At 42.0% G+C, this 27,800-nt stretch overlaps 1 protein-coding gene across 3 annotated transcripts in view; it reads left to right on the forward strand.

Annotated features, from left to right (window-relative positions):
* Window positions 1–27,800, forward strand: part of FNDC3B (fibronectin type III domain containing 3B) — a 362,124-nt gene that overhangs the window by 78,297 nt on the left and 256,027 nt on the right. For all 3 annotated transcript variants that reach the window (XM_047875932.1, XM_047875933.1, XM_047875934.1), the window contains exons 2-3: window positions 904–1,042; window positions 23,491–23,566. In XM_047875932.1, coding sequence (XP_047731888.1) covers window positions 932–1,042; window positions 23,491–23,566 — 187 coding nt within the window. In that variant the 5' untranslated portion in view covers window positions 904–931. The remainder of the gene's footprint in view (window positions 1–903; window positions 1,043–23,490; window positions 23,567–27,800) is intronic.

Below are 27,800 nucleotides of genomic sequence, written 5' to 3' on the forward strand. Positions count from 1 at the left end.
TGCACAAGGTGCCTTGGGTTCTGTCTGGGATATGGGGAAGTTCAAGATCTCCACAGCGATAAAGATATAAATACACAGCAGGTTAAATTCAATTCAAGGAAATGACGAGAGAGAGATAATTAGAACATGATTAATTACCAAATTAATGGCAAGGTCAGAAATTGTAACAATTGTAGTATAACCTTTGTTAACTTGCTTGGATTAACTGCTTATGAACAGTATTTTGATCTTAATGAAAGGGAACACCTGTTTTTATAGGTCATCCTCTTTGGCCTTGTTTTCTGTAATTAAAGATAATGATACCACCAGTTTTTGTTTGACACTTGACCTTCTCACAGTTTTGTCTAGTTTTAGATCCAAAAAGATCCCTGGGGCAGGGTAGTTGCTATTATTCATATATTTTAAAAAATTATAACTAAAAGACAAAGTCTAGGTCCAGGAGGTTATGTTCACATAGCTGCTTGGAAACTCAAGTCTGTGGTCTCCTAGTTTAGGCTGTTTTCTTGCTTTTGCTTTACCCTTCTTGGGGGCTGACACAATTATGCAGTGCTCTAGGGGCGTCTGGGTGGATCAGTCGGTTGAGCGTCCAACTTTGGCTCAGGTCATGATCTCACGGTTCATAGGTTCGAGCCCCACGTCGGGCTCTGGGCTGAGAGCTCAGAGCCTGGAGCCTACTTCAGGTTCTGTGTCTCCCTCTCTCTCTGCCCCTTCCCTGTTGTGCTCTGTCTGTCTGTCTGTCTCTCTCTCTCAAAAACAAATACTAAAAAAAATAATGCAGCACTCTGTGATTACAATGATTTGATTTTCAGCTGACTTCATCACAGTGCACTTAAATTGCTGACTTGTTAGAGATGACTTTTCGGGGTCCTGAGTCCTTTTTAAAAGATGGTGGTTCTTTTGCAGGAAGCCAGTTGAGGGAAATTCTCCATGAATGTACGTCACAATGATGATGACCGACCAAATCCCTCTGGAACTGCCACCATTGCTGAACGGAGAGGTCGCCATGATGCCTCACTTGGTGAATGGAGATGCAGCCCAGCAGGTTGGTGCAGCAAGAGGGGAATTTAAGTACAGTTGTCTGAGTACAAAACATTAGCTCAGTCATTGTTTTTGCTTGAGATTCAATATCTGTGATTTTGAACATTAATAGTTCCGGAGGTAGGCGGTGCTGTTGTAGAATTACTGTATGCTTTCAAAAATATCCCGTTGTGTTTTCTGAGAACAGCAAATCTGATCTCATTCAGTTAGTATTCCTGGTGAAGCGTCACAAAAATGTCTGATTTTGGAAATGAATCATTTTGAAAATATGTACAAGTCTTTGGAATAAAATGTCTGTTTATTCATGTCCTATATTATGCTTGACTGGTTTGCCTGGTCGGCCAGAGCAGGACACTCAGAGGGAGGGTCAGGTTTTGATCTCACACAGGGCGTGAGTGACCTGGGCAAGATGCACAGGCCCATGTGAACCCACTCTGGCCCCTGGGGCCGCCCTTCCATACGTAGAGCCTGCTGCTCAGAAGATGATGGTACTTCTTTTCTGTAAAACTTCTTTGTCAGTATTATTGAATGCTACCGAGTAGAAAAGATGTTTCTGAACTCGTTCATGTAACGCTTGGGAAGAGAGAGATTTAAGTGGTAAGTAAAACTGTAAGGAAATTATTAGGTGAGCCCTTCTGATAACACATTGTTTTTATTGACCACAAAAACCGGGTCTGCTTAGTCTTCTATTCGATAAATAGCGTTTGTCTTTGTGCCGTTCTTTAGAAGCATGAAAGTTTCTGTCTTAGGAAAAGTAGAATTGGGAACAGTTGCTTGAAGAGTATTTACCCAAACTCTGTCAATGATTCAAGTGAGTTTTAGACAGCCATTCAGGTGATGGGAGTACATGCCCATTTCCCCTCCCCGCAATCTTTCCTGGTACAGGAACACCCTTTCTCCATCATAGCCCATTCAGGCGGCATCTCTGCCTCTACTGGATCTTACTTTGCTGCCTCATTTATTTATATTCCTTTCTTCTTCTTTAGACCGTGACCCTCTCAAGAGCAAAGCATATCTAATGGTGCTCAGTAAACGTTGGTTGGTTGAGTGAATTTCACCCCTTCTCACCTCTGATACAGGCATCTCCCTTCCTGACTCTTCAGTCTCTCTCTCTCGGTGCTGGATCATTGCCACTAATCACACCGTGGTGTCTTTTACCTCAAACGCACAAACAGCCACCCCGTTCCCCCACCCAACAAAGCCAGAGCCTCTCCCTTGACTCCACAGCCCTTCCCAGTTACCACCTCCTGTCTCGGCTCCCTCGTGGCAGGTCTCCTCTAAGCACAGCCTCGGCCCCCTTAGCTCCATTGCTCCTCAACCCCAACGTCTTCACTTGGACCTGCTACCCTCCACTCCCCAGCCTGTCAGCAAGGCCTGTTGGCTTCATCTCAGGACCACTTGCTGAAACCATAATTTGCCACGTCCACTTCACTTCCGCTCCCACCGCTGGACTCCAAGCTGACGTCTCTCACCAGGGAGGACAGTTCCTCTCACTGGTCTCTCTGCTTTTATTTTTGCCACAGAAGGTATTTGCCACACCGCCCTCGTTGGAGAGAGTTGCTAAAAAACACATGCATCACGTCAGTGCCCTGCTCAGAGCTGTCCTGTGACACCCGGAATAAAATCCGAGTGAAGGGCCATGGCCCGGCAGCCTTCTGGCTTTAGTCCTTACGCGCTTCATCGTTCTCCCCCTGATCTGCTCACGGGAAGATCTCCACAGAGTGCCACGAATGGTTCAAGGTGCAGTGTCTGGTCTCCCTTCTCACTAATTAAAAGGTTTAAAAAACCCCAACGTGCTCAAATGCGACTCAACTTGGAACGCATCTTGGGACTCAGTGTCGTCACCTAGTTCCTGTTTGCACGTGAGACACACACACACACACACACACACACACACACACACACACAGAATTGAGCGGGGGAGGGGGAGAAGAGGGAGACCCAGAATCTGAAGCAGGCTCCAGGCTCGTTTGCGAGAGCTCTCTCCTCACGGAAAGCCCTACTAATGCTTTTGAAGGCTTTTACTGCGCTGTCCCTCTGAGGCAACACCTTTTCATCTCAACGTGGACCTTTTGGAGACACAGGGCTGACTTCAGTGATGGATGTTGCAGGCACTGCCTGGCAGGCCCTTGGGGGTGACATTTTGAGGGAGGCAGCCCTTGAGCCTCCTCTCCAATTCTACCATTCTAAAATGCTGCCCACTGGCCACGGGGCTGTGCCTCTGCATTTCTGCCGGGAGCGTGTATGGCGAGGCTTACCTTGTGTGTGTGTGTTTACAGCATTCTTAATACTTTGCAGCTGTGTGGAGGACATTCTAAACATTTCCGTATATGCAAAAGAACCACCGCAGTTATGAGAAAGCTCCTCAGTCCCCACAGGCCTCCTCCTCCTGAGTTTTGTACTGATGGTTTCTGGATTTAGTTAGTACAGGTCCTTGGCAAGATACGCGGCCCTACTCTGGCTCTTGAAATGAGAGACACTGTTAATTTTCATGATCCAAAGCTTGAAACTTTGGTCATTTTATAGAGGTAGCAGGAAAAAGATGATTCTTTTCTTAAAATGAAAAGCCACCTTCATTATGATTGAAGATGTAAGAAAACTATATATTACCAACTAAAAAACGAACAGGAACAATGGTAAACACGGAGTGTGGACCGAAGCGACTTAACAGCTTTGCTTATGTAACAGCTTCATTGAGATATAATCCACATGCCATGTAATTTGCTTATTTAAAGTACACAATTCACTGGAATTTGCTACAGTCACAGAATTGCACAACCATGACCACAATTTTAGAACCTTCTAATCATGATACAAAGAAACCCGGTTGCAGTCACTTCCCAGGCCTTTCTTCCCCATATTCCCAGGCGACCACTAATCTACCTTCTCTTTCTGTAGATAATTTGCCCGTTCTGGACCTTTCATGTAAATGAACTCGTGCTATATGTAGCCCATTGTGGCTGGCTTCTTCCACCTAGCGTAACCTTTTCAAGGATCATCTGTGTAGCAGCATGTATCGATACGTTATGCCTTTTTTACTGGCGTCACGTGGATATATTACATTTTGTTTATTCATCCATCAGTGGATGGACATTTGGGTCGTTTCCACTATTTGCCCATTATGAATAGTACTGCTGTGAACATTTGTGTGCAAATTTTTGTGTGGATGTACATTTTCATTTCTCTTGGATATCTACCTAGGATTGAAATGGGAGCAGCTTTATTTTGAACTGTTGTTTTCTAAATAAAGTATCTCTGTTTCTGTCACTATAATTTGTTCTACCTCTGAATAGATCAGCATAGCTAAATAAAGTTTGCTTCTTTTAATATGTCTGCCAGCATACTATTCTTGTGTTCTAAAAATCAGGTTTCCTGACCTGAGTTTTTGTGTATGACCATATCAATTATAGTGAATGCCCATCAATAATCAGAATATTGGTGCAAACATTTTCAGAACCTATGGTATATAAATTTAACTACCTTTGTTAGAGACTATTAGCATATTTTAGAGGTAATGTAATAGCTAGTTTTAAGCACAAAAGAGTAAGCCTCAGCCCAATTTCCAACTTTTTCTATTGGTTTAATATTTTAATAATCTCTGAAGAATTACAGCAGTCAGGGGTGCCTAGGTGGCTCAGTCGGTTGAGCGCCCAACTTCGGCTCAGGTCATGATCTCACAGTTTGTGAGTTTGAGCCCTGTGTCGGGCTCTGTGCTGACAGCTCAGAGCCTGGAGCCTGTTTTGGATTCTGTGTCTCCCTCTCTTTCTCTGTCCCTCCCCCACTCACACTCTTGTCTCTCTTGCTCTCAAAAATAAATAAACATTAAAAAAAAAAAAAAAAAAGAATTACAGCAGTCACCAGGGTTTAAATAAGGAAACCATTAGGTTGAGAACAGAAGAAGTGTTAACATAGAGTTTGCTGATTTGCTAACTTAATCTGTGACACTTGTAACCTAGAGGAGGGTGGAATGCCTCTTTATATTCTCGTGTTGTTGGTGACTCTTCTCATATATGTGTTCATGAAGGGGTCAGTGGGGATGGGTTATCTGTCCTACTGTTCTTTGAGGGAAAGTAGCAAATGTTTGGTAACCATATTTCTTTTGTCTTTCTCCACCCTGCCCCGCTTTAAGCTTGCACAGTATTAATTGCTAATGAGTGTTGTTACTGCCTCTTCTTCAGGAAGTAGATCTCCTTAAATGTAAACAGAAAACTTGTTTCTCCTTCCAGTTCAGGATAACCTGTAAACAGGTTTGCCCTGGAAGACAGGTTAAAGTACCTCAGCCGTGTCCGTAGTTCTCTTGACTTTGCCTGTTCCTTTTGATCAGCATTCAGCATGTCATTTTATCAAGACTGAGTTCCCCGCCCCACCCCTCCCCCCCCTTTTGTTTCTTCTTTTCGAAAGCCTTTGTTTCCACTAGACAGAATACACAGCCAGAGATTTCCTGGAGCATTCTTTTGAGTACACATTTCCAGACAGCACGTTAAACACATTAAAACTTTCCACGTTCAGATGGTGCTCGTCATCGGCGTGTCTTTTACATCAAATGTGCTTTTCCTCCTAATCCAGTGACCCTTTCTGTTCTGGTTGATATCTTCTTAATAACTTTTCCTTGATGGTTTCCTTTCGTGCATTCAGTAGTTCAAATCCTCTCACCATGCAGGTTTACTCTTTAAATATCCTGATAGCCACCGTGTCAGGGAGACACAGAGAGTGTTTTACAATCAGTACAGCGGAGACAAATGGATAAACAGTTCTTGGGAAGTTTGCCCGGGAAACAGAAAGATACTCAAATGAGAATGGGACTGGTGGTGAAAATAGAGGCTGCAGCTATTATTGCCGAGCAACGTTACATAACAGCTCTTTTTATGACAGAATCCTATTTAGAGGCTGGGGCTCGGGTCAAAGATAGAGAGGTAGGTTGGTCAAGTGTTGGGTTTGAGAAACTCAGCGTGGGGCAGCTGGGTCTCAGGGCAGACTCTTCGGCATCCAGGTGTAGAAGTGCACAAGTTGTGCACAGATGTTGAAAGAAAATGGTTACCGCAAGCTGCCATCCAAGTTCTCTCTACCCCTCACACATAACAAGGCTGCAGGTGTCAAGGGACTGCGGTCATCTTTTCTTGGAGATTTGGGGTAGAAAGGAGGAGAGAGAGGGTAGGATTTACGACTGAATTTAAGGAGTGACTCAGTAATAGATTTGTTCATTTAAAATTTTTTTTTTTAACATTTATTTATTTTTGAGACAGAGAGAGACAGAGCATGAATGGGGGAGGGTCAGAGAGAGAGGGAGACACAGAATCCGAAACAGGCTCCAGGCTCTGAGCTGTCAGCACAGAGCCCGATGCGGGGCTTGAACTCACAGACCGTGAGATCATGACCTGAGCTGAAGTCGGACGCTTAACCGACTGAGCCACCCAGGCGCCCCTAGGTTTGTTCGTTTTAATAAGTATTTGTCCCATGTGTTCTGTCCCAGCGTTGCCCTAGGTGCTGGTAGGTGCTGGCAATGCAAAGATGAATGTGACTGTTCCGGCCCTGAAGGAAGGAGCGATCGAGTTGGGGAGCAAAACGTGGTTTACCAAAATAAAGAGGCTGTATTTATACATGTGTAGAGCCACAGGAGAAGTGCTTGGATTGTAGAATACGTCCGTGCCCTGGGAGCGCAGGGGAGGGGTGGACCAGGAGTGGAATAGGCGGGCAGGAAGACTGACCTGGCTAGGAAGAGTGTCTGTGGGGAGGCTGAGCCTGAACAGACACCTCACTTGAAGCGAAGTCTGGGACTGTTACTCAGCTTTGCGTATCAGGTAATCGGGTTCTGTTTTATGAAGTGACGCTGCTCTGTAGGGATAGTATATTCAGGGGAGGGCTAATGTTAGCGGTGCTCCAAACTGCATCTGCACATTCTACCTTCTCTTTTCTGGCGCCTTTGCTCTTCAGTGTTCTTGTCAGTGCATCTTTTTGTCCTCCGATGCATCCAGTGTGGCTGTGCGTCCCATGATGTCCTTCAGAATTACTGACCCCATAGAGATGCAGAGTGGGGGCACCTCTCCCCCAGAGCTACCTTCCAGCAGCACAGGCAGCCACCCCTGCTTCTGAGGGCGTGCTTTCAGCTGTAAAAAAAAAAAAAAGGCGTGAGTTTATCCAGGTCTGTGGTCTGGTTTGACAATCCTCTCTGCCTTAGGTTTGCCAGTTTCGCTCACTACAAAGGCTTCTGAAAAGTCATAGCCTATGCATAATCTCTGTCTCATAAAGGAAAATGTTGATGCTATATTATCAGAGGCTGTTGTTATATGTGGCACCCACGATAATTACAGCATATGACATGTAATTATGACAGCTCTGAGCTGTCTGGGTTGAGAGACACTTCAGAATTTAATTAGCCAAAGGCAATAATAATGAGACAAAACGTAGGCCGTATCCTTCAAATGGGAGAAATTGAGCTGCCTTCAAAAAGGAGAGGATTAAGGGAGAACACTGGAGTGGCAAAGTTGCATTGCAAAACAACGGCAATTTTAAACTCTACGGTGGTTTTAACATTATGACTGTTTTCAGTTTACTGCAATGTTTGACCGTCTGGCTGCACTGTAAACTCCAGGAGAGCAGGGACCGTGTCTCTTTTTCACACCACGCCTGGCGTCTGAGGTAGCACTCAGTAAATCCTTCAGAATGGGTGAAGGATGAGTGAAATGAGCAAATTTAATTCGTCTAAACCAGGGCTTGAAAACAGGCTACTTGTTGCATCTGTCATACAGGCCTCCTCCACCCCACCCCCCTTCTTTGTAATTGATACAATTATTGAAAAACTAATTAGGTTGCCGGTACTTAAAAATTGGAAGATTTACATAAAATTCTGGATCTTTCTATGTATCTGGAAATCCCAGAAGATCTGATGACACTGGGCTGGTCTTCCCACTTGGCAACAATGACTGGCAGAAAATGGCAACTGCCCGCGTTAGATGGGGACCGTCTTTCTCAGGCCCCACTCTGTCCACTTCACTCGGTTTCCGCACTCGCCCGGGTGCTATGGCCATCCGAGTTGGAACCTGGAAACTGCCAACCTTTTTACCTTTGAAATTGCATCCTGTGTTCACGCAGTTCATGTTTTAAATAGAGCAAAAATGTTTGACTTTTCAGGCACACTCATTTTTGTATCCTACTTACGAAGTGATTTTCAGCCTCTTAGTTTTCTACTTACGACTTGTGAGATGAACTGCTGTGGGCTCTGGTTCATCTGGCTTTGTGGGAGGGTTTCAATTATATGTCTTACAAGTTAGGACCCACGTATTGTTTTCTTTGGCCTCTGCTTTTCGGTGAGCAGAACTTGGGCCCCCAATCAGTGCCACATTGAGAGCTCCCCAAAGCATCGGAAGGGCAGAAGGAACAACCCGGCGCCTTGGTTTTTACTGTTTACAGACCAGTTAGGGACATTAAACACAGATGCAAGCTATCATCGTTCCAAGGGCAGAGATGCAGATACTTGTGTTTATAATCTTGCTTTTCAGTCTCCAAGAATTGAGGCTTCCTTAAATACTTATTGAAATAGAATCTTTTCAAAGCAGACTTTTCCTGGTTAATTCCTAGATGAGGCATTTCATAGCATTTCTGTATTAACTTTCTCCTTGGATAAGATTAAATATGATAGTTTTCCGACCTCTAATGTCTATTTTCTTTTGCAAATGTGTATGTGTCATGTTAAATGTGACGTGACAGCCATTGCTGTATCACACAGTGCAGTAAAAATAATATATATACACACACAGAGGAAGCAAAGATCCGTCTACATGTGTTAAGACATATGTTTGCATATAGCCATTTTCGTGTTGGCAGACTTTTCTCTTTTTTGTTCAAATGATTGATTTTAAAAGTAAGATTATATAGAAATGATATATACAAGACAATAGTGAGCAAGCTGCATAAAATTAGTAACATGAATCTTTACGTTCCAAATGCTTATGTAAAAAATAAACAGCCTACCGAGAAGCCAGTTGCTCAAGTGACAACAGTATTGTAACTAGGTTACAATTCTGGGTTTAGCTACTTTCAGACTACATTTATTTCCCCATTTAAATTGGGGTTGGCCAGAATTAGGTGCCTCTTAGTAATTTTCCAGCCAGCTCTACGTTTCGAATAAACTGAAGCTGAACTGTAGTGGGCCTCCAGAAAAAACAGAATTCGTGTGCCATTTTCGTGTTCATTCCTACATCGCTATTGCTTCTCTGCCCTGGGCCTTTTTCCTTAATAGGCGACCATCAGATCAGATCATTGCTGGAAGGGAATGTGTTTTATGGGCAGCAGGTGTGTTTGGCGTGATCATTAATTGGAATAATTTGACCCTGCCTCTCCTGGATCCACTCTTTATTGCCCATTTCTTGCTCCTTGCGGTAGAGTAGGTGTGCGTTTGGATAAAATGGACAGCCTCCATTTAGAAAATTCCTTTGCTAAGGGTTTCTGCTTGGCAAATAATTGGGCAGTTAAATGGAGACAGCGCAGAGCTGGAGCGGACTGTCTAGCTTTGGGGGCAGGTTGACGAGAAAGTATATATGTCAGTAAAGCTGTCATCAGGGTTCCATTGCTATTATTTTCAAGACATGGAAATTAAATCATGTGAGCCAAACTTTAGATTTGGAGAGTAACGGACTTGCGCTTGTTACCTAGTTATGTTATATGACTTAATTTTTAAGAGGTATCGTTAAAATGTTCTTGTGTTTTCTGAGTAGTTAGAAAAATTCAGCACCGACTGAAGTGTGTTACTACTTCAGACAGAAATTTCTTTGGTCTTTGTGGGAATGTTGAGTTCTAGCTTATGGGAGAAACTGTGACACACTGAAGCATGTGCTTTGCTCAGCGATGTTGTTCGGTAGCTGAACCAGCCAGAGTCGTGTACCTCATACATCTGTCCTGATTTCACCCTTTTACTTTTTGTTTTGCATTGTCAGAATGGGCCTGTTTGAGACCCATCCTTCTTCTCCTTACCTTGCAAAAAGTCCATATGAAGAGTATCTTTTTGGAATGACTGTTTTGTTGATGATTTATTTGGTGACTTTAGTCATGACTGAAAATAAAAGTAATATAAAATGTGAGTATACTAGGAATTACGAAGGAATGGCAGCCATAGGTTTCTTTTGGGGGTTGTGATGGGAAATCAGACCTTAGGCTTATGTATACCCTGTCTGTGAATAATACCTATTTTAAAGACCCAGGGAATCCACTTAGGGTGGAGTTGGGTGAAAGAGGACATTATCCCTTAATAGGTGGGGGTTCGCATCCAATTTACTTCTCAGGAGTCTCCATTTTCTCTTACTTATTTATTTAGATTTTTAGAGAGAGTGAGCTCATGAGCTAGGGAGGAGCAGAGGGAGAGGGAAAAGAGAGAGAATCTTAAGCAGCTTCCATGCTCAGTGTGGAGTCTGATTAGGGACTCCATTTACAACCCTGGGATCCTGACCTGAGCCGAAACCAAGAGCTGGACGCTCAACGGACTGAGCCACCCAGGCGCTCCCATGTTCTCATTTTTAAAGTCGTTTCCTCAGGGTCAGGCACTGAAGAGTTTTCCTATTTTTTTATTGACGGCCTTTGCACATCACTGCTTCTTCAAGCTGCCTTGGGACTTCGAAGAGCCTCTCTTCGGGAGACCAGAAGGTAGGCACTACATACACCAGCTTTACCTGCTCCTCCTTTGGACCGGAGCTTTGTTACAGAGGCTCCTTCTGTAATGATTACTCCAACACTAAGGGGCAAGTATGGGATAAAAGATTCTGTAAGTTGGCCTTTTCCAGAGATTTCAGTGCCTTAACATTGTAAAAGATTCATTAAAGGTCAGATATTTGACATTGAAAGAATTCTGAGTATCTGAGTTTTTGGCATTTGCTTCAATCTTAAATGTTACTTTGTAAGCTTACTTATCACCAGAAGGCTTTTGGTCTCCACTGTGGTTGAGTGGATCTTTCTTAGTGGGCAGTATGTTGAATTGTTGGAAACAATGGCTTTTGATATTTTGATTTCCTTGTTCCCTTTGTGGTGGTGGTGGGGGGGGGGGTGAATGATAACTGCCTGAGGGCTTCTTAGGTGCCCCGGGGGGAGTTGGTGCTAGGGGCTTACATACCTCGATTCATCCAGTAATCATACACCCTGATAAGGTGCTGATCATTTTTACAGACAGAACTGGTGGCAAAAAAGGTTAAGTACCTGCAGCTGGATTTGAACCCATTTAGAACCTACCTTTCGAAAAGGGTGTAGAGTTGCTTGGGTTAGGGATGTCTCATTGTCTTCTTGTTCAGGTAAACAGTTGGGAGAGACCTGGGGCCAGTTTTACCTGATAGTCCATGATAAAGTTCATTGGGAAGAGTATTCCTGTCATTGGGAAGAGTATTCCATTCTTATAGGATGATGTTCACACGAGCTCTGGAAGGTGGCAGCGATTCTGGGCCTGGAGCTTCTGAAGCTTGCAGGCCACGTGGTAGTGGTGGTGTCTTAGGCCTGGAGGAGGAGTTGGGAGTGAAGTCATCTTAGGCCCAGGTCACCAGAGCCCCTCCCTTTCTTTCCTTAGGGGGATAGTTCTTTCCCTGAGATTTGCAGCAGAGGCGTGGTTCCCTCTGGGGTCACAGCTGTGGAGAGAGACAGTGGTGACCAAAGAAGGGAAGCAGGGGTTCCTTGTCCCAAGGAGCAAGGAGATGACCTTTTTGTCTGCCCTCTTTTCCTCCCAAACCCGGCCTTTCGTTTTCATTCAAAAATTACATCACCCCAGAGGCACAGTTTTTTGTGTCTGAAGAAATCTAACAACTTCTTGTAAGACTCGAATCTATTACATTGTTTGTTTTTCATTCTGAATTTATGATTGTTTCTCTTAACTGAGGTCGAAACTGCAAGCACAGAACACCCCAAGTTTATTCTCCCAGGAGAAAGAAAAGGGCCACTTTGCTCCGTGAGCATTCCTTGGATCTCTCACCTCTGCTTACTCTTATTCTCAGGGGGAATACAGAATTAAGTGTCATGCCGTATTTGTACCATGAGCCATGAAACGGCACCCATTTGCTTGCCAGTTCCTCGTTTTCTTTGTTTCAGATTGATGAAGGGCTGCTTGGACTTAGTCTCTCCTCAAGATGTTAATTGTATGTTTCAAAATCATGTGTTCTGTTAAAAATCACTTACGCATAGCCTTGGAAAGAGAACTGGAGGCAGGGAGTTGCTTCAGGGGTGCAGAATATTGTTTTGGAGGCCTTGGGAAATAAATCTTAAGAGTTAGTTCATTTACCACCAAGACATATTTAGTCAGTGTATATAAACAAAAGAAGTCACAGTGTGCCTGGACATTATTTGTCCCAGATGGAGTTTAAACTTGGCTCATTATACTGCACTGATGTCATGGTGCATAAACTGGCCCCGAATTAGAGCCGCACATTGAATCTGCTGTGTACTTGTATGTGCTGAGGGCGGGTGAGGAGGAGGGGAGGGGCCGGCTGGAAAATCTTTGTCACATTTTTCCTCCCTTGTCTGCAGAGACTAGTGTCAGTCCTGAATTTGGACTTGGTGCAGAATGAGGGAAGAATTGGAATAATCTGTTCATTTGTACAGATCGGTATGTGTATGCACTCGGGGATATCATTATTCCAAGACTAAGAGTACAAATGCTCTGAGCTTTCCAACAGTTGCTTACAAAGCTTTGATATTAAGATCTAGAAAGGAAAATCTTAAAGCATTTTTGAAGAGCGTTTTTCAGTCTGTCTTGAAACCTTAAATCTGGACAGTTTCTTTAAACTTTTTAATGGTTTTAAGTATCCAGCTGTATAATTCTGTTTCCCTGGAATGTATGGTGGATAACCTCTCAAGCTACTTGCTTAAGTGTTTAAAAGGGCAAATGCCTGATGCTCCTTGGAGAATGTGGCCAAGTTTAATTCTTCCTGTGTGTTTTGAGAAGGCAGCTTGTGGGTCAGAAAAGGGTCTTCTGGAGTTCTGAGCAGTTAATAGGAAATTTCCACATACTGTGGTGTTACTTTATTACTTTTTATTGCTGACTTTCATTATGATAATCTTAATTAGATGCATTTCCAAGTAATTCAAACCATTTTGTAGACGTAAAGGGCTTAGATTTCAGAACTTCTGTGAATGGATTCCAAAGTCCCTGTTATTGCCTGAATCCACGGAAACTGAACAGACACCGGAATACGAATGAGTTGGGAGGTGAATTTTTAAGGAAAGCCAGAATGTTTCTCAAACAAAATCTGGTCAGAGGTGAGAATTGGCTGGTTATAGATTTTTTTTTTTGAGAAGGTTAAATGCAGATTCAGTTAAAAAAATTATGTATATATTTATATATCAATATATATTATATATATTATATATATTTATAACTATAAATATATATTTATAAATATATTATATATTAATATATTATATATTAATATATAATATATTAATATAATATAATATAAATAAATATATGATATATATAAATATATGATATATATATAACTATATCATATATCAATATATAATATATATATTTTCTTCAGAGGCCACATTTTTTTCTTAGAGGTTTGTTACTGGTAGAAATTTGAAGATGAGGAATTAATAGTTATTTATTGAGTACATATTATGTGTAAGCCTTGTACCAGGGCTACATTAGGGTTGCTCTTTTCCTTAAGTGCACATAATATGAGGTATTATCTCTCGTGTGTGTGTGTGTGTGTGTGTGTGTGTGTGTGTGAGTGAGGAAATACAGGGCTAGAAAGGTTAAGTGCCTTGTGTAGCAGAGTGGGACTCAAGTGCCATCTATCTGGTTTGCTCTTCTCACTGTGCAGCTTGGTTATCTTGGCTGATTTTTTAAAATGAACTGAAATTAAAATAAGATGAGCAGAGAGTGACTTAACTACTCAGTGTTTACACGCTAGCATGTTATTTAGAAGACAGCTGTGGCCTGAGTTCCATTTCATTTTACCTCACCATACAATATGGCAGGAAAAGACACTTAAACGTGTAGAAGAAGTATGTGCCATTGTAGATTTATTTTTTTTAATCTAACATTTCTTAAGATTGGTTTATCTAATTTAAAGATGGCATTGTAGGTGTGATATGGTTTTATCTAAAATTCTGAGTCCTTAACTTACTCTTCAAAACTTTTTGTGGATGTACAGTACGCTGAAAGGCAAACTTTAACTTCAAGATTTAAAGAGCGAATGGACTAGTGTGAAATGGAATTCTTTAGGAATCAGCAAGTAGATGGTTTGGGGAGATGATTCACTTTGGGCCCTTGAATCCTAATTCTGTTTCCCAATATCCTACCAGTCCTACTTGTCGTCCTTTTCTTTTCTTTCTTTCTTTTTTTTTTTTTTAATTTTTTAATGTTTATTTATTTTTGACAGAGAGAGAGAGACAGAGCATGAGCCGGGGAGGGGCAGAGAGAGAGGGAGACACAGAATCCAAAGCAGGCTCCAGGCTCTGAGCTGTCAGCACAGAGCCCGACATGGGGCTCGAACTCAGACCACGAGATCATGACCTGAGCCGAAGTCAGACGCTCAACCGACTGAGCCACCCAGGCGCCCCTGTCATCCTTTTCTTGTGGTGCGAAAACCCACCAAAAATGTGGCAGGTGGATGCCTTATCTACTGTGACTGCCTGGTGAGGTGACTGGAAATAAAGGAAAGGAATACCAGGTGGCTGTTGAACACTCTTGGGCTTAGCTTTTTAGAGCAAAAGCCAAGAACCCAAAGCGAAGAAATAAAGGACAGAAAAAGTTGAGGAGGGAGGAGGCACAAGACGGGCGGACGGTGGATGCCCAGCAGCGAGAGCAGGGTAGACACGGAAGTGGCAGCATCACAGAGGACAGAACTAGAGTGATGGGAAGTAGGAAAAACTAAAGTAGTTCCGGATTGCAGAACCATAGACCTTACTACACCTCCATGATCTTAAAAAATTCAGTGTTGGTAAAGAGATGGGGCTGAACGTGTCTGCGGCAGAGCCCGTGACCTGGCTAGCCGTATTTAAACGCGAAACCAGCAATTGTTTTTGAAAACTTCAACTTTGAACAGCCTAATCCCTGAATGATGTCCCAGGTGGATGTTTCATTAACCTCTTTACTGGTCTCCATGTGCCCAGCGTCTCCCATATCAGTTTGAGGTCCCCACACGTGTTGGGGTTGTCTAGTAACGTTGCTTTCCCGTTGGGGGGTTCTGCTCACAGGGTAAAATCCAGACTTGTAAGTGGGAAGAACAAAGACTTTCCCTAGGTGGCCCTGCTCTGCAGTCTCGCCTTTACCCCTCTGTTCCCTACATGTGTCATTATGGCCACTTCGGAATTCTAAACACATCCTGCCATCCAGGCCTCTGTGCATTTGCTTGTGTGATTGGTCTTTTGATTATCCACTTGCAGTCTCTTGCTCCCGCTTTAATATCACTCTCAACTTAACTTTCCCCGATTTCTCAATGCTTCCTTCAGTTTCCATAGCTCTTTGTAGCAAATAGTCTGATTTTATTACAGTTCATTGTATTTTCTACCCTTGCACCCACAAAGAGGACGTCCTCTTTCTCGTCTTGGCATCATCAGTACTTTACAACATGCCTGGCACATGGTAACTACTCAGCAAGTAAATGCTTTCCAAAAATCAAGGCTTCAATAATAGCATTGAGCATTGATGTTAACTAAGTGTCATTGATGGAAAGTCAAGGGCTGAATAAATGATAACATGCTGTGTAGTGGTGGGGAGGTGAAGCCCTCTCTGTTCCATAAAATCCTTCCAAATCCCTAGAATAGGACTTCTTTGAATTCATTTCTGATTTTATGTTAGTGGGCATAAGATACCAGGCAATAGGAGTGCCAATTTTAGACAATTGAAAACACATAAGTAATATAGAAAAGTTAGCTCTGTCATTAGAATATTTAATGATAAAATATTGGGCACTGATTTCTTGTCAGTTAGAAGGATGAGAATTCCCCTTGGGCACATTATTTCCTGATTATATCAGTGGGGGAAGAACAGTGTTCAATGAATGACATGGCCAACATTGAAATAGGTTTAAAAATATTAGAATCTTGGGAATATAGGCAGTTAAATCTGTTTCTTCACTGAACTGGCCTTGAGATTTTTTTTTTCTTTTTAATGTTTATTTATATTAGAGAGAGAGAGAGACCGTGCAAGTGCGGGGGGGGGGGGGGGGAGGTGGGAAGAGAGAGGGAGACACAGAATCCGAAGCAGGCTCCAGGCTCTGAGCTGTCAGCACAGAGCCCCACGTGGTGATCAAACTCACGAACTGTGAGATCATGACCTGAGCTGAAGTTGGAAGCTCAACCAACTGAGCCACCCAGAGGCCGCTGGCCTTGAGATTCTGATAGTAGAGTTGTTTGTTTAGGTTCAATGCGTAGCTTACCAGACTTGCATGACATGAATTATTACCACATCAGTGTGGGTCACATTGCTCTTTCTCCGCCTATCAAAACTAGACATGAGGGGCGCCTGGGTGGCGCAGTCGGTTAAGCGTCCGACTTCAGCCAGGTCACGATCTCGCGGTCCGTGAGTTCGAGCCCCGCGTCGGGCTCTGGGCTGATGGCTCAGAGCCTGGAGCCTGTTTCCGATTCTGTGTCTCCCTCTCTCTCTGCCCCACCCCCGTTCATGCTCTGTCTCTCTCTGTCCCAAAAATAAATAAACGTTGGAAAAAAAAAAAAAAAAACTAGACATGAGGTGGCTGGATCTAAATGGTGGGGGACATTTTCGATTCAGTGTGCAAAAAGCACATGGTAGGGCTGGTTAGTGAAAAGTGGTCTGAATTGCCCATTCGCCATCAGTGTGGTCGGAACCCAGCCTGTGGACGTGGGGTGCGTGGATGGAATTGAGGGGGAGAAAGGGGTTGTATCTCACCTGATGGACATTTTTGAAAAGGATTAACCCCGAAGTAGTGATGACAAGAATCACACTTTGTTCTCAGTGAACATAATTTTCAACAAAGGAAGAAGCGTTCTATTTTTTGGCACTGAAAAACTGGGTGAAAAATTTGTTTATTAAAGTGAAAGAAAATTATTTAAAGTAAACATCATGGTGCTTCAAATATTCAAGAATATATGGTGGCTGTTACTTTTAGCTAGGGAAAAACTATACTTAAGCGTACATAGAATTTTGGTCTTTTATATTCTTGAGTTTTATCTTGAAAGTCCTATAGTTGAAACCTTAGATTCTGGCATTTGTGGCCCTCTTAAAAGAGGCTTTTAACCTAGTTTTGGCCATCTATATTACATTTTGCATTTTTTCCATTTAAGTTAAGGCTATATTTTTATTCTTAGCAAACAGCAGCTCTTTTTGTAATAGAATCTCTTTATTCAAGGCAGTATACAATTAAAGAGAGGAGAAATGTATGACTTCTTACAAGCTGCCATTGTATTCTCTTTATAGCCCTTACCACTATCTATAAAGGTTTTATTTTTGCTTAAACACTACCCACCCCCCACCTCTCCTCATCCCATGTAAGTTCTGTTTGTCAGCCTGAGGTGGGCAGAACTTTGTATTGTCTAAGGCTCTATTCCCAATGCCTGGAGGAATGCCCAACCCATTCTGGCCGCTCATTGCTACTTGCTAAAATTAATAGAGATACAGTAGTAATTTTTCTGAGAACACTTGTTTTGTGAAATGGACTTACTGAACTCTTTTGAATGTATATGTTTTCAGCAGGCACTGGCATGATTTCAGTGCATAAAAGTGTCCTCCTTGGTTTGATTTCTCTTCCCTTGGTTACCTGTTAATCCATTCCTGCCTTTTTTTTTTTCTTTTTGGTTAATCACAGATGACTTTGGGAAACATAGAAGCTGTGGTACAATCTTTCCAAGAGTCCTCTTTTATTTTTCTTATGCCTCCTCTTGGCCCATGAGAAGTGGCATCTAGTGATTGTGATAGTCCGTCATTAGCTCATTGGTTCATCTTAGGATTCTAGGGGAATTCAAGGACTTGACAAGGGCTTTATGAGAATAAATCTTGCTCAGTATAAAAACAACTGTTTGTTGTTAGGTAAGGGTTTCCAACTGCCATTTTGGGCAGTTTCTGACTGCTATATTGGCTCTGGCTCAGGGAGTGGGCTTAGATTTCCTAGAACAGAACTCATCCTCAGAACATGTCTCGGAGACACGCCTTTGACCCAGTTAAGTGAGTTCTCTCCTTATAGCTATTTATTAAAGTGTAAAGCATCTTCATGAAGAATTGACTTTGTGAAGCCCATGGCTATCAGAGCAGGGAATGCGTGTGTTAGAAGAGAAGAGCGTGCATTTTGGTCAGATGGGGCTGGATTCCAGTGCTAACTCTGTCATTTTGTAGTTTTGTGACTTTAGACAAGTTTCTTACCTTTCTTCAGCCTCAGTTTCCCCATCTGTATAATTTGGTTAGTAATACCTACCTGGCAGACCACAGGGCTTTAATAATAACTGTTTATGTAATTATCGAAAAAAAGCTGTTAAAAAGACTTTATCAAGTAGCCTCATCATGCTGAGTTAATTTTAGAGCTATGTAGTGGTCTGATGAGGAGGCCAACTTTTGAACCTGCCATTCTTTGAAGAAATCAAACTATTAAAAATTTTGGAACATTGGAGAATTCTTGCTCCTTGCTTTAAACGGAACAACTCCAGGGGTGCCTGGCTGGTTCAGTCCATAGAGCTTGCGACTCTTGATCGCGAGGTTGTAAGTTCAAGCCCCACGTTGGGTATTAAAATCTTTAAAAAGGAAAAAATTAACTGAACAAGTCCTAAAGCTCAGGAAGAAAACAAAACAAGACTATTTGTCATATCAGTGTTACAGACCAAGCCCCAGCTTCACATCCCATGCAAGTCCCTGTGCCTTGACCCAGTGTGTAAGTACTTTTGGAGGCTTCCTGGTCTTACATGTTTTTTTTCCTGCCAGCTTTGGATTCAGGTTGCAGGTAGGACAGCTGAGCAGATGAGGCAGTCAGTACTCTCCTATTATCTTCTAGTACATTTCTATTTTACCTGTCACATTTTAATCTTAGGACATTTTCTTTGTGTATATTATTCCCACAAAGATAATTATTGGTTATTTGCAGCTCATCTTTTCCCTTTTCCTGATTCGGAGCCAAGAGAGGGGACGCAGAAAATAAATGATGCCTACTTTTCAGTTTGTTTGAGGCCAGCTCTGGTCTCTAGCCCAGACACCAGGGTCTCAAAGGTGGATTGATGGATGGTTTGGGCCTTCCAGGGTCTGGGTGGAGCTTTGCCAGGATTTCTCTAGAATTTGGGAATCTGGAGGGAGGGAGGGAGGGAGAGAGAGAGAGAGAGAGAGAGAGAGAGATAATTCAGAAACAAAAGTGCTGCTATTCCTCTCATGTAGTCAGAAGTCATTTTTCCAAAGTTATTTGATATTCTTGGATAGAATCCTTCCTTACATGGAACTCTCCTGCAGCTTTTAGGTTATATCATTTTTTTTCTGCCTAAAAATATCTGTTGAATAATCATAAATGCTGGCTCCAAGTGTGGAGTGTTCATTTATACATAAAACTGCTAATAGTAAGTAAGACCAGCCTCATAGAGATGGCAAGTGGAGAAAGCATCAGAAATGAAATGGGATCCCCTCTCCTAGCACAGTTTGTATCTTGATTGTCTGGGTACTGGATTTAACTTGTAAGGAAGCTGCGAATGTAATGTCGCATCTTGGGTCAGTCAGCACCATTCTCCAGCAGAGGCTTTTGTCATGGACACATCACATGGCAGTGACCGGTCAGGGGGCTGGCCATTTTTTATTTGAGGCGTACATTGGGAATTTGCCTCCAGGAATAGTCTTAGATACTATTGATCTGGTTAACCAGCCACCCACAGTTTAAATTGCAGAAGTAGCTTTCCTTTTCCTCATCTACTGGGTAAGAAGCCTAGTTAGATTTATACCTTTTAAGGAAAGATCTGTTAACACCTGTTTCAGTAGTCTTGTTAGGCAAAGCTTTGTCATGATGCTCTGTAGCATTTTAGTGAATAATATTAATTCTACCTCTTGTTTTATTGTTGGAAGATTTTAGAAGAATGGTCACTTATTTTTCATTGATTTTTGACAAACTTGCCTCTGGTTATCTTGGGCTGCTTGGTTCCTGTAGCCCTGATTTGAGACTCATCTGATGAAGCAAGCATAGCCTGAAGTATGCTCTTGTGATTTGATTAACATGGTTCTATTTTAATATCTCTGGGGACAAAGAATGTATCAGTGGTTAAAATCTCTCTCTCTCTCTCTCTCTCTCTCTCTCTCTCTCTCTCTGTCTTTTCCTCCTCTGACAAGACACAGAATGCAGCATGAGTTGTTTTAATGCTGACTTTGGAAAAGCAGGAAATTCTTAGTGGACAAAAAATGATGAGGTTTGGGCAGTGATAGGATGTTTTACGTTATGCATTTCTGAGAACTTGTAATAGTTATGTCTGTCTGCTTTGTGGCTAGAGAGAGGAGGGAGGGAGGGAGGGAGAGAGAGAGAGAGAGAGAGAGAGAGAGAGAGAGAGGCTGCTATGATAGGAAAGGTTAAGTGCCAGGGAGCCTGCCAGGATGTGACTCACGCTCCTCAAGGCTGGGTGATGCAAGACAAGGCTGCTGCTGTCTCATTCATGTCTGTTGTCAGAGACAGGTCCCCGGGCACTGGTGTGTGTCAAAACTTTTTTTTTTTAATCTCTCCTTTATTGACAGTGAAAACAGCAAAGTGGTCAGTTGGCCTCAGGATCATAAAATGCCTCCTTTTATAAAAACTCCATGCCAAGATGAATACGGTTTGCTCCAATAATGACTTTTGCTCTAAGAAAAATTGATATTGGGACACAGGTGATTTGCCTGGTTTCTGAGGTAACTTGGTAGATTATAATCTGGTTGCCATAGCAACCCAGCAGCAGGGAAAATTACAGGGGCTAAACATTTGAAGAGTGGTATTTTAGTAGGATGCTTAAAAGCTCTTTACCTATCATCTTTCTCCCTGAAGAAGCGGGGTGGGGGTCAGGAATTGGCCTCCGTAAGCAGAGAAGGGATGGCATAAATGGCTTTTGGGGGCTGGGTGCCTCAGGGCCATTCTTTGAATTGTGGCCTGGTGTCAGTGACCGCCAAGGAACCGTTACACTCTTCATGCAATGTGATAAGCAGGTAATGGGATAGAATCTGGAACATACCCCAATTCAGAAATCCCTTTTCTTGCCCGGGACTTTCCATAATACTGGTGAAGTGTACTTTGAGAACCGGCATTCGGGACATGTTGTCTGACAGTTTTGAGAGTGGTGGAAGAGAGTACGTGAATCGGGGATTGTCAGAGAATATCTGGGGCAGAGTCTTGGTGTCCTTCGATTTTTTTTTTTTTCCCTCCAACTAACTAATTCTACAGGCATGTGGTATACGTCTTATCCCGAGAGGTTCCACATAAGCAAATGGTTTCTGCTGTATTACAGTGATGTTGGAATTGGTCTAAGGACTTTTAAAAAGACCTAGGGAACTTTCTTTGTTGGAGTGTCTTTTTGTATTCCATTGTAGTCGAGTTATGTCCTATGTTTATGTGAAAATAAAGTTAAATCAAAACTATTTTCATGTTAAGAATGACTTTAAAAGCTCAGTTTCAAGAAAGCAATTGAAATGTTTTAATCTCTCTATGGAGATCTGAAGGGATTTCCTTTTGAGTTCTTAAAATGGCACAGTGTGTTTACATTGGTGAGAATTTGAATACTTAAGACTGAAAGATTATTGACACAGTTACCGTACAGGAAAAATAAATTGCCTTGAAACCACCGTTACAATTCAAGATAATGAGAAGCACCAGGGATGAAACTTGGACTGCTTTTCCCTGAATGATCTTGTTTTCTCCAGCTAATGTATTTCCTGATTTAAATAATTACAATATCCCAGCAGTGTCTTCTGTGGGGAATTATTAGAAGAAGGAAAATACATGGATATTAAAGGTTTAGTTTTTAAAGATCAAACAGCTTTGATCTCAAACATTTTTACCAAACATAAATTATGGTACATACAGTAAATAATGTTATCTTTTTAGGGTGAACATTATGAAAGCTTAATTTCTAAGTTAAAATAATTGTTTGCGATCGTTTTTCCTTTATGTTTTCAGACTTTCATTCCTTAAATAGAAATGGTTATCAAGCACATACTCGATGCCAGGTACAGTTTTGAATACTTCTTTTATGCCAGGCCTTGTATTTCTAGAGCCAATGTTAAAGAAAGAAGGACAGACCCTCAAATAATGGCTTAATTAATTGCAGTTGTAAATTCTAGGAAGGAGAAGTGTAGGTGTGTGTGTGTGTGTGTGTGTGTGCGCGCGCGCGCGCGCGACCTATGGTGGGAGACCCAACCTGTCCTGAGAGGCAAATGCCACTTTTCTTTGGTTTGGTTTGGGTTTTTTTAGATTTTATTTTTAAGTAATCTCTACGCCCAACGTGGGGCTCAAACCTACAACCCCAAGATCAAGAGTAACAACCCTCTACCCACTGAGCCAGCCAGGTGCCCCAGCAGACGATACTTCTTAAGCTGACAAGAATGAATAGGCATTAGGTGGTCAGGCAAGGAGTAAGGTGGGTGGTAGGCAGTGAAGGACGACAGGAAGATTATTATAGGCAGAGGGAATGGTATGCTTGATGGTTTCAATGCAGGGAGGGACAAGGCTTGCCCCGAGAGCTAGAAGATGAATATGACCCTGACATCCTTTCAGTTTCCAGAAACGTACAGTAATTATTTTAATAGTGTTAACCTTGCACATGATGATTTTCAAGTACAGGTTTAAGCTTGGATTACATCTTTTAATTTGTATTTCGATATAAATTAGTGATTTTTTTTTCTTTTGTTACCTAAAGGAATTAGATTAGAGCTAAAACTGTAAGGCTCTTGAAAGAACATACTTTGCCATCGCTGTGCTTGGTCTAGTCTTGGAAGTTGTCTGCTAATATTAAATATTTATGTTCACTGACATTTAGATAATAGACTTAAAGATTTGAGAGTTTGAGGCCGATTTGTGATATTATTCATTTATTTTATAGTGTGTATCATTTCTAGATCTTCCAAACATTTTTCTTATAAATTGCTTTCTTTGTTTACACAGTAGAATCCTATAACCCAGGTCAGTAATGGACACTTGGGAACAGTATACAATAGTGTTTAGGCCAGAACTATATTTCTCTATGCCATTTTCCTTTATAAGTATAGTTTCTGGTCTTTTTTCTTCTTTATCTGTTGTTTCTAAATTAGTGAAAGAAAAGAAGGAATTGTGTGAAAGAAAAAAAATGAGTTTTTAGGGTACATAACATCATAAACAACACGGGAGAATTCACTTAGCTAAATTCAAATGCACGTACTTCTCCCCCTTAACTTTGAACCAGGTCTAAGACGTATCCTAAGTTTTGTGTTTATACAGGATTCCGTGCCACATACTTCCTGTCTAGTACATAAATTCAAATAATAAAACCGTTGAAGAGAAACCCCAGATGCTCTAGTATTAAATTGAAATTAATGTGTTATTTTGGCAGGTCATTCTCGTTCAAGTTAATCCAGGTGAGACTTTTACAATAAGAGCGGAGGATGGAACGCTTCAGTGCATTCAAGGTAAGGAAGTTTCTTTAAGCCTTCTAATCAGAGGGGTTTCTCCTTTATTTATTGTTTTAAGGAAGTAAAGTTTTTCTTTGTGTCTGCATGTTCTTTTCCAGAAGTAAAATTTATCTTGGATTTTTTAAAAACTTTTTTATCCTTCTGTAAAATAGGGTCTCCTTACTGCTGACGCAGGCCTGTGTTGTGTAAGGGACAAAATCAAAATGCCTCTGGTATTCTGTCGGCTTTTATGTGAATTAATTTAACTTGGGAAAGCTTGCAGTATGTTAATATATTATGGAATTTGGAAAATGTTGAGATTTTGAAAGACTTTAAATTCTCAGCTGAGAACACGAACTTGTTCAAAGTAGATAAAAATTTCAAATATATATTGTGATGCTAACCAGATGATGTTTTTAGAGGTAAAGTCTGTATGAAGTGTCTGTTATTTGCTACTGATTAACAGAGGACTCTAAAATTTAGTGGCATAAGACAACAATGTTGATCATCTCACAGTTTTTGTGGGTCAGGGATTTAGGCACAGCTTCACTGTGTCCCACGGCCCCGGGCCTCTCAAGACGCTGAAATACAGGTGGGGGCTAGAGCCACAGTCATTGGGAGGCATGGCTAAGGGTCAGTCTGTTTCCAGGCTGGCTTGAGTGGTTGTTGGCAAGATCTAGGTTTTTGTGGGCTATTGGCGGGAGGCTTCACTCAGTTCCTCGCTAAGTGGCTTCTGCATGTGGCAGCTGGCTTCATCAGAGCAGCAACTAGAGGGCAAGAGGGCAGTACTAGGTCCCGCCCACTCGAGAAAGGGAATTGCACAGGGTGGGAGCACTGGCAGGAGGGAATCATTGGAGGCTCTTTAAGAGCTGCTCGCCCCGGTCTTCCCTCTGCCCCTAGTAAATTATGTTCCTCCATATGCAAAATACTCCCTTGCGAGTTCTCTGTTACAGCATCAACCCCGAGTCCAGAATCTTGTCATCTAAGTAAGTTCCAGGTGTAGGGTGACTCTCCTTGGGTGTAGTTCTTTCAGTACAGCTCCTAGGGCATTTCATTTAATTTCTAGTTGTGTAAGACAATGCCTCCTCTCTATAGTTCACTTTGGAAAGAAGTGGCTTAGGTAGAGTTCTGTGTGGGAAGCTCAATCCAGATCTGTAGTTTGCCTGTAAACTCTACCGTGTGGGAGGACACTGTTTGTGACAGCTCTTCTTGGCAGTGATTTGGATTATAGGGATTTGCCTGTAATGGCAAATTCAATACTAGGTTATTGGCTGGACTAGAATCTGACCAGAGGCCTTATTTTTAATTTTCTGGACTTGTTCACCAGTATATAAATGAATGAAGGGAAATGCCCATTAGTTTGAGTTTCCCATAATGAGCTGCATGGAAAAAGGGTGGTTTTTCTATTGCTTTGTTTAATAGCAGAGCATGCTGCTTTGTGGTTTTGCTACTTGGTTTTGTACCTATGAGAACAAAATTGAGGGAAAAAAAACCTTCTACTTTTGGAGAAATGAGTGTATTTTCAAAGATTCAAGCCTAATGAATTTTAATTGCAGTTAATCTGAAATGACTTAACTGTTCTATTAATGATTTTTACTGATTGCATTTCTCTGACCATTATGTTCCTGAGATTGATCTTTGGTGTTCTGAAGCATTTAAAAACTGAATCTAGGCTTTGGTGATGAACCATACAAAGAAACTTCAGGTAAAAGAAGAAAGGAAATAAATATATTAAAATAGTATGAGATACAGAATCTTTTATGTACTTATAGTTCTGTAATAAACAGATACTGTCAACAAATAAAACCTCAAGATCCACTGTCTTTAAAAAAAAAACACTCTAGAAAAATTCGGTAAAAAGTCATTTCACCTACATAGAATGAACCCAGTATTTTCAGTTCAGTAAGAAAGCATTTAAGCTTCTGGTCATGGTCACATTGGAGCCCCATGAATTAATTGGCAGGTAGACTGTGTTCCTCTACAACTCGAGTGTGTGCAATATAATCTATAAAAAGCAAATTGCTGAGTAGATCAACATATATGAAATCCGCTCTTTCGTGCCACCTGCTTTTATTCTGTGTCTAAAGTCTGTGCGTGCATGCATGCATGCCTGTGTGTGTGTGTGTGTGTGTGTGTGTGTGTGTGTGTGTGTGTGCTTGAGCGCACGCGTGCTCATCTAGTTAGCATCTCCCCCACTTTTTTTTTCTTTTTTTTTTTAGTTCATGTCAGTAACTGGTATACTCTGCCGGGAACGTTGCAAGTATATCACTCTGTTCACAATTGGAGCATTGTATTTATTCATGATGATACTTGGAGATAAGTGACATTAACACCTCTTCCAGTGATTTCAGAAATGCCTTTGACTAAAGCAGAGTTGTGGAGCCATTTATCTTTGGCTTCCCCAGCCTTCCTATCCTTTGCTCTCTTCTGAACCCCCAGCTACTATGGTTATCTACATGTGGGGCATGGTGGTACCTGGCCCAATTAATTGAAATGACACAGAATGTGAGAGACCAGGAGAGGGAACCAAGTAGTTGGGTAGAGCTTGGGAAGCCCTGGGGCAGCAGGATGAACTGCAGGAGCTGAAAGGAACCTGGAGTCCAGACCCAGGGACTGTCACTGTTGTATAATAGACGGTCCCTGAGCGTCCCCCACAAATAAGCCTTCTGTCGAGTTCCAGTGTAAGTGAATGCTTCACTCCACGTGGGTAGAGCATATCAACACAGAATGTGGGAACGGGCACTATATTTGTAAATTCCAACACAAATTGTAACATTTTTATCCTTTCACTGCAATTTACATCCCTGTTGTTGCTAATACTTAGTTCTCAGGCTAGGCTTTGTATTCTCTCATTTAATGGATGTGATAGTATACATGAGGCTGAGGCTCATGCAGGTTAATTTAAATACGCAAGATTCAAAAGAGGCAGAGTTGAGTTTTCACCCCTTGTGTGTCTGATTGGAGAGCATGAGCTCCTTATTGCCTTGCTCTGTGGCTTTACATCAGGGAACCGCAGTAGTAGGACTCCGTTCCCTTTGGGCATGTGACAAGAGCAAGGTAGGTTTCTGTTCTAAAATAACAGGATTCTGGGTAGGATACCAGGATGAGTACTCAGATGGCCAGGATGAAGTACAGGTGGTTTGCAGAGCAAAAGTATGTGGTAGAGACTGGGTCTATGGAAGAAGACAGATGTCCTGCTAACGGAACTAAGAGCAGAGAGTGTGACACAGGAGTACTGATTTAGAATTCCTGAAATTGTTTCTGCCCAAAGTTAGGACTGGGCCCAGAGTTGGGTTGGGCTGAGCCAGGTGGGCCTTCCAGTTCCAGCTGCTGTAAGAGGAGGGAGTATTAGGGGAGAGGACCAGTAATGCGGGAGGCAGCTTCTCTTGCTTACCTTTTAAAGACCTAGTAGGAAAAGATCTGAAAAGGAATTTTATTGTAATGGGGGGCTTCTGAAAGAAGTGTTTGCATTTTGCTAGAGATTGAAATGAAGAGAATAAAGTTCTAGTTGTGGTCTTTCAACAGCAGCCGGCAGGTGGGGAGGTGGTTTTTTGGGGGTGTTTGAGAAGGGTGTTGGTTGTGGCCTTTCTGGAAAGTTTGAAGTCATAACTATTGCTTATACCACGGTTGAAACTGGCAGCTTAGTAACTTTGCTATTTCAACACTACTATTTCAGCGGGTTAGGGATTGCTGTTGGGAGTGGAGGGGATTAGGGGTAGGGAGCGCGGTTGGTTGTGAGGCTTTCCTGGAAACTCTGAAATTACACCATATGACGTCAACCTTCTTTACTTGAGTTTGTTAGCCTACTGATTTTCTCTATAGGACATTTATGACATCACTAGAAAGACACCAGAAGCTCATTGTGATGCCACGAAAAGGCAGTTTGGCGAGTCAAAGCAAATCAATATAAAGAATATGGTTACTCTGGGGGGAAAACAAGACTTTGTTTTCATGAGAATGTCCTTGGTGATAATGAAGGAAGAAAAACACAGGAAACGTACAATTTGCTGTGAAAGCAAATTCATTTCTAATGGAATATTTCTCAATATTTTCCATGGAGCATGAATCATAGGTCTTGAAGGGGCCACAAAAGGTCATAGTTTATTCTCACTTGGAGGCAGCAATGTACCTATGGCACCCTAGACAAAAGATTTTTCTTTCTTAGGCCAGATGAAAGTATAAAGAGCCAATTGTCAGGGGGAAAAAAGGAATCTTAGCAATCAATATGAAGTCTTGCCTTTGCTTAAATTCA

Source organism: Prionailurus viverrinus, chromosome C2 (assembly GCF_022837055.1).
Source record: "Prionailurus viverrinus isolate Anna chromosome C2, UM_Priviv_1.0, whole genome shotgun sequence".
Lineage (NCBI taxonomy): Eukaryota > Metazoa > Chordata > Mammalia > Carnivora > Felidae > Prionailurus > Prionailurus viverrinus.